General features: G+C 42.7%; 1 protein-coding gene across 1 annotated transcript in view; it reads left to right on the top strand.

The window, feature by feature from the left end:
* GIGYF2 (GRB10 interacting GYF protein 2) overlaps positions 1 to 6,300 on the top strand; it is a 164,020-nt gene extending 157,720 nt beyond the window's left edge. The window contains exon 31 of the mRNA XM_031651612.1: positions 4,468 to 6,300. Coding sequence (XP_031507472.1) covers positions 4,468 to 4,535 — 68 coding nt within the window. The 3' untranslated portion in view covers positions 4,536 to 6,300. The remainder of the gene's footprint in view (positions 1 to 4,467) is intronic.
* The last annotated feature ends 1,535 nt before the right edge of the window (positions 6,301 to 7,835 follow it).

Below are 7,835 nucleotides of genomic sequence, written 5' to 3' on the forward strand. Positions count from 1 at the left end.
TGAGGTCAGGAGTTAGAGACCAGCCTGGCCAACATGGGGAAACCCCGTCTCTAGTAAAAATACAAAATTAGCTGGGCATGGTAGTGGGCACCTATAATCCCAGCTACTCGGGAGGCTGAGGCAGGAGAATCACTTGAGCCTGGGAGGTGGAGGTTGCAGTGAGCTGAGATCACACCACTACACTCCAGCCTGTGCAACAGAGTGCGACTCCATCTCAAAAAAATAATAATTTAAAAATAATAATATTTAAAATATTTTAAAATAATAGTAATAAAGAATTGGTGCCTGAAAGCTGGGTTTGGGAGCTTGTAGATCTGGTGTGATTCTGTTTTCGTCTGCTTATCTCAAAAGTTGGTGTTAAGGATGGATGGAGCAGCCTGAAATTTTTTCCAATTTGTATGGAAATAGGTGAATAGATTTTAAAACATTCCTTAAATTCTAACTGTGGTTTCTAGCTAAGAATCTTTCGGACTTGAGGATAAGCTGTTAGGGAAAAGGTTGCTCTGAAAATGAGGTCAGACCGTTTGGACTTAAATATTCCCTTGGATCTCATCTTCTATTTATAGATCTAAGAAAGGAAGGGACTTTAAAAACCTCACTATAAGGGTGGGAGATAGGTCATCCTAGGAGTAGAGTTTAAGGAATCCATGTACCTTGAAGGGGAAGAAAAACAAATGTTGAACAAAGTATTGAGGATACTCACTGAGGTTATGAAAATTACTGCTCACCTAAACCTCAGTCTGGAAATTCCTCTCATAATTGCTCATTTTTGTCCTGTACTTACTCATTTCATTTTCACTTATTATTTTTTAATTTACATATTTCATATAATTTGTATACTGAGAAAAAATTACCCATTAGCTACACATTCCCCATGCATAAAATGGGAAAATGGGAAGTCTTCATTGAAAAAGCAGTCACTGATGGAAAGAGAATTTTGCTTCTAAACAAACCAGCTGAGGGGGGCCACAACCTCATTTTATTTACCAATATTCTCCAATATCTCCTATCTCCAATAGCCTTCCTCTTTTTTTTCCTTTTTTTTTGAGACAGGAGTCTTGCTCTGTCGCCAGACTGGAGTGCAGTGGCGCAGTCTTAGCTCACGGCAAACTCCCCCTCCTGGGTTCAAGGGATTTCCCCTGCCTCAGCCTCCCAAGTAGCTGGGACTACAGGTGCATGCCACCACGCCAGCTAATTTTTGTATTTTGGTAGAGACGGGGTTTCACCATGTTGACTAGGATGGTCTTGATCTCCTGACCTCATGATCTGCCCACCTTGGCCTCCCAAAGTGCTGGGATTACAAAGGTGAGCCACCACGCCCGGCTGGCTTCCTCTTTTTAGAGCTCTTCTGGTGGTCATTGTGAATCAGCAGCCTGCACTCGGATGTGATAAACACACAATACAGTTTCCCCCAGACTTTCCTTATAAGGACAACTTCACAAATCTTAAAGAACTCATGTGAGTGAGACTATGCTCTGAACCTCACAGAATATCATCTTTAGAGCCAGGCATAGTGAATTGAATCCTTGTTTGTGTTGCCTTGGGTTTCATGGTACCCAGAACTTTCCCTTACATCAAATGGCTGAATTTGATAAAGAATGGCATTCAGCCAAAGGATGAATGCATACCTTGCCAGTTTTTTAAATGACAGTTGAATGAGAATATGTCTGTTTGCTAAAAGCCTAGACTGATAATTAACATATTAATCAACTTTTTTTGGCCACAGACTTTTCCCTTCCTGTCTTTGCATGAGTAAAATTAATTTAGCTTTTAAATTATACTTCCACTTCTTTTGCATGTAGTTCATTATTGCCTTTTATCACATTTTATCTGTTTTTAAGATATACATGAAGTCAATGAAAAGCCTGCCTCAGAATAGAGTAATATTTTATTTCACAGACTGTTTGGCCTTTAGGTTCTTGTACTTGCCTAATTAACTGTTACTTTAAAAACATAAATATTAGGGCCAGGCATGGTGGCTCATGCCTGTAATCCCAGCACTTTGGGAGGCCAACTTGGGCAGATTGCTTGAATCCAGGAGTTGGGGACCAGCCTGGGCTACATGCCGAAACCCTGTCTCTACAAAAATTACAAAAATGACTTGGGTGTGGTGGCACATGCTTGTAGTCCCAGCTACTGGGGAGGCTGAGGTGGGAGGATCGCTTCAGCCAGGGAGATGGAAGTTGCAGTGAGCCAAGATTGCACCACTGCACTCCAGCCTGGGTGACAGAGTGAGACCCTGTCTTTAAAAATACATACATATATATATATATAAAAACACTAAGGCTTTCATTATTTTCAAGGGGGAAGAAAAAGACTGTGTTATTGGAACACAGTTGATGGGGTCAAAGTCAGGATGGGGTTTGGAATCCTAGTCTCTCCCTGTATTTGGTCTTGTAAACAATTTGTACCACAACTTTTTTGGTTGGTAAATAGGCATGTTTGTTTTTTTGAATCATGATATTTTTGAGTCAGTTAATTAAGGTATTTTTATGTAAGGCATTTTTGTTACTGTTACATTTCAAATGTGTATTTATTTGAAAACTTGAATTTTAAAAAACAAGAGGCTGCAGAAAACCCAGCTAATATTAACAGAACTGCTTTTAGAATAAGGACATTGCCTGTTTACTTTTTGGTATTCAAATAGCTAAAACAATTTGGGATTTTATTCAAGGTAGAGGAACTGGAACATTTTTGGGGAGTCAGTCAGTTTAAAGAGGCATTGTTCATCATAATTTTCATCAACCTTCAATTATAGAAGTTTTGGAAAAATTACATACATGTGACCATTGGGCATTTGGCATTAGATTTTCTTTTTTTCTTTTCTTTTTTTTGAGACAAGGTCTCACTCTGTTGCCCAGGCTGGAGTGCAGTGATGTGTTCTCAGCTCACTGCCTCCTGGGTTCAAGCGATTCTCGTGCCTCAGCTTCCCGGCTGGGATTTCAGGCATGCAGCATCACACCCAGCTAATTTTTTGTATTTTGAGTAGAGACAGGTTTTTGCCATGTTTGCCAGTCTGATCTCGAACTCCTGGCCTCAAGTAATCCACCCACCACGCCCAGCCAGCATTAGGTTTTCAACTGTCTGTTGTGTTTGTGAGTACTGCTTATTGCCTTCAATGGGTGTGCTAGTACTGCTTTTTCTAAACCAAATTCTATTTTGGTTAATCAGATATTACTAACTGAAATCCTTTCCTTTGCAGATATATTTACAGTAGATCGAGTTAGAGTACTTTAGTCTTCTTGCTTTGTCTACTCTGGGAAAGAGAATATGCGAGGACTCTAAGGATCTTATAGTGTGTCTTCCCTGGAGCCTGTCACCCTGAGTGTCAAAAGCTCTGGGCCAGAACTTTCATAAAGTTTTTGACTGATGGGAAGAAGTATTCCCATTAAAGTGGGTTGAGGTTTAAAGGGGGTATTAATCCCACTCAGATTTCAAAGTTATACGATCAAGTAGTTACCAAGAACTTAGTGTGTACAACCCTCCATGGTAAGCCGCCTGCCCACTCCCATTTCTTTTAAGGTAGACCTCCTGCATGAACTTTCCCCCAGGGCCAGCCCAGCCTGTCCTTGATACATACTCACGTCCTATTATTTTCTCTGATTCTCTAAAGCAGTGGTTTGCAGGGGTTTTTTTTTGTTTTGAGACAGAGTCTCACTCTGTCGCCCAGGCTGGAGTGCAGTGGCGCGATCCTGGCTCACTGCAAGCTCTGTCGCCCAGGTTCAAGCAATTATTCTGCCTCAGCCTCCCGAGTAGCTGGGACTACAGGCACCCACCACCACACCCAGCTAATTTTCTTTGTATTTTTAGTAGAGACGGGGTTTCACCATGTTAGCCAGGATGGTCTTGATCTCCTGACCTCGTGATCCGCCTGCCTCGGCCTCCCAGAGTGCTGGGATTAAGGCATGAGCCACCGTGCCCGGCCTGCAGTTCTTTTTAATTGGTGCGATGTTATTTTATTTTCCTTCCTAATTAAGTTATATCAGAACCCTAAGAAAATAAAGAATTTCTCTCATTGGAAGAACAGAAAGCTACTGCTGTGACCTTTATCTTTATTTTGTCTTATACTTCTTGGTATGCTCAAAAACAAAAGACTGGCCAGGCGCGGTGGCTCACGCCTGTAATCCCAGTACTTTGAGAGGCCGAGGCAGGTGGATCATTTGAGGTCAGGAGTTCAAGACCAGACTGGCTAACACAGTGAAACCCTATCTCTACTAAAAATACAAAAAAATGAGCCGGGCATGGTGGCATGTGCCTGTAATCCAGCTACTTGGGAGGTAAGGCATGAGAATTGCTTGAAACCAGGAGGTGGAGGTTACAGTGAGCTGAGATCACGCCACTGCACTCCAGCCTGGACAAACGAACATAGACTTACATTCCAGCTCACTGCCTAGAATTTGAGCAACTTGGTTGCCTAAGTGTGGTCACTCATAGCCAGTTTTTTTTTTTTTTTTTTTTTTTTTGCAGGATTTTCAGTCAATGCATCATCGGAGCGACTCAACATGGGTGAAATCGAGACGTTGGATGACTACTGAGCACCTGCCAGTGGACTGGCCATCCCTCTCCTGTCTGCCGACTATGGAGTCTCCACCTTTGGACACAACACTTACTCACCATTTACTCTTTTTATCACTCTGCAACAAATCACAGAACCGATCATCTCAGGCTTTTTCTTCTGGCCCTTTGTGTCCAAGATTCTTTAATCCATTTTTGTTGGTGAACATCTCAGACTATAGATAAGTGGACTGGACCCTGTGTCTTGCGGGTGGCAGTTGGGATTACTCCCCACCAAGGCTGATTTTAGGCAGCATGTGTTCACTGTGCTGTGATTTCATCTACTGTCTCCCAGAAAGTGTGTTGGGATCGGCCATTAGCAGCTTGCTTTCTCTTGTCACTTTTTTTTCTTCTATTTTTTTTCTTCTTCTTTTTCCCCCTATCAGGGCAAGAGGTCTAACTGGTGCAATCATGAAGAGAGTTAATGGTTAACAGACATTGGCCAGTAACAAAACACCCCATGGACTGTGACTCAAGTATCCAGCAGGCAGTCAGAGCTCTCCTGGTCTAAAAGTTGCATTGCCACTGCTAACTTTGGGATTGCATCAGAGAGGCCCTGAGTGGGGTTGAGATGAGGTTGGATTGGTTTGATGTTACACACTCCTCACCTGTTCTTTCTGAGCGTCCTTTCTCTGAAAGGATTTGTGTTTTTCTTCGTTAGATAGTGACTTCTGAGCAAGCTGATCTCCCCTGGCATACTCCAACCTGATTGGACAAAGGAAACTGTATGGCCTGGGAGAGAGACTATTCTTAATTTTTCTTTCTTACAAAAACTGATTTTTCCCATAAATATTTTTACTTCAGAGGACTAGGACCATTTTGTTTTGGGCCCTTCTGCTGAAAATTTGTCTCGTTTAAGAGGCAGCTAGGATCTTTACCATATGTATGAATTTGTATAATTTCATTTTTGGATAGGGATAAACTTTTGCTTCCGATAAAAGCCTGGAATTTCATCTGGTCCTCAGAGCATTGCGTGTGTGTCTTGCTGTAGCCTGGAAAAGGTTTTGTGTAAAGATTCTGGGATGGCAAGTTGCTTGCCTTTTCTGAAAAGAGAACATACAGAACCTGTCCATCTTTAAGACCTTCATCCATGGAATCTACTATACAGGAGGATGCAGTGGGCTGGAGGGGATGGGCGAAAACGGGAGTGGGAAGCCTGGCCTGGCTTCTGGTCATGGCCTCCTAATACCTTTCACTTCAAGTAGAAATGTACTCAAGCCCTATTTATAAACAAATACTCTTCCTGCCTCCACCAGACCCCTACAGAACATCACCTGGAATTGCCACTCACACTGGGTTGGAGTCATTGGGCAGCTGTGCCTGTGCGAGAGGTGCTGTGGTCTGGGCAGCCCCTGGAAAAGCACCTTTACTTCCTGTCATTGTTGCCTGAAGAAGGCTGGAGTTGCTCTGAGGGCAGTTTGGGTTTGGAGTATTATATTTGGCTTCTATTTTTATTATTTTGGATCACCAGTCTCCCTATCCCTTCTTGCCTCCCTCCCTTCTAAACATGTATAATAACTATACAGAGACTGCTACAAAATTGTATATAGTTTTTGGATCAAATAGCATGAGGGGAGAGGAAACCATTAAAAATTTGGGCTCCTACTCTCCTTTGCTTTGTAAATTCAAAAGTGGGGGGTGGGTAAGAGGGATAGTTAATGTTTACAAAACTTTAGGCTCCCTCGGAACTTTTGCCAGTGTGGAGGAAAATAAAAAAGAACTTAAATAAAACCTGATTGTATGCTATCTGAGTGCACCTCTTGTACTCACCTTTATGGAGGGTGAGTTCTGCACTAAACTGTTCCTCTTGGTACCATGGAAAAGCTCCAAGCACCCAAGACATGGAGGCAACCATGGCTTCTTTCTCTGCCAGACCACATAGCACTGGCTGGTTCTGTATTTGAGAATGTAGAGGTCAAGGCAGATGTCGGTAAGTTTGACCAAATATCTTTTTTCTTTTGACTGTCCCTTTCTGCTACCATGTGGATCAGCTCCTGCCCTCATGCCACAGACACACCCCCTCTGAACACACGCCTCCAGAGCTTGCCCACACCTTCCCAACTAGACTGTGTGTGTATTCAGGAAAAATGAAAATAAATTTTAAAAAATTGGGAGTGGAATGGGCAGATTAGGGGGAACAAAGTCATTTTGGTCATAGAACATCCATTTGCTTAACCAAGGAGACTTGCTTCTATCTGAGGAATTTCCCACTTAGTAGAAATAAACCACTCTTCCTTGGGAATGTTTGTTTCTCTCTCTCTCAGTTCTACTCTCTTCCATATTCTCATTTGCTCATCCTTTCACTTAGAGCCACTGTTTTCTCATCCCATTCTATTAACTTATTTCCAAGTTCTCCTAACTCTTCCTGAGTTTTGAAGTATTTATTTTGTACACTCTTTGCTTCCAGTTTTTTGTTTGGTTGACTTTTTTGGAGATGGGGTCTTGTGTTGTTGCCCATGCTGGTCTCAAACCCCTGGGCTCAAGTGATCCTCTCACCTCAGCCTCCTGAGTATCTAGGACTACAGGTGTGTGCCACCATGCCCAGCTCCAGTTTTGTTGGTTGATTTGTTTAAATTCAGAGATTTAAGAACATCCCAGACAAGATAGTTTGATTATGGAGACTGTCCGCAAGCAGATTGGTGTGCTGGTGGCTGCTGTGCATAACAAATTCCCTCCAGATTGGTTTACAACAGCCCTTCATTCTGTGGATCAGGAATTTGGATAGGGCTCAGCTGGGTGGTTCTTCTCCTGGGGTCTTCTTTGGTTGTGGTCAGATGTTTTCTGGGGCAGCATTCCTATGAAGGCTTAATGAATTAGGGCAAGCTGTCCAAGATGGCTTACTCATGTAATGATAGTTGGCGTTGGCTGTAGGCTGGGAACTCAGCTGGGTTGATGACTGGAGGAGCTATGTGTGTCCTCTCCGGAATAGCAGCTTCAGAGGAGTTGAACTTGTTAAGTGGTGATTGGCTTCCCCCAGAGAACCAGGCAGAAGCTGTGTTACCTTTTTTGAGCTCTTAGCTCAGGAGTCACATAGAGTCACTTCTGTGACACTTTATTCCATCAGAGTAGTCACAAACCCACTCAGATTCAAGAGAAGGGAGTATGGGCCTCTCACTGCAACCCCCCTTGATGAAAGGAGTGGCAAGGTCACACTGGAGAAGAGCTTGTGGGATGGGAGATATTATAGCCATTTTGGGGAAATATCTGCATAAAATGAGTTTATGCATACATGAAGGACTTTATTTTCATTGGCTTTAAGTTGAGGGTTTTTGTTTTTGTTT

Source organism: Papio anubis, chromosome 10 (genome assembly GCF_008728515.1).
Source record: "Papio anubis isolate 15944 chromosome 10, Panubis1.0, whole genome shotgun sequence".
NCBI classification, from domain to species: domain Eukaryota; kingdom Metazoa; phylum Chordata; class Mammalia; order Primates; family Cercopithecidae; genus Papio; species Papio anubis.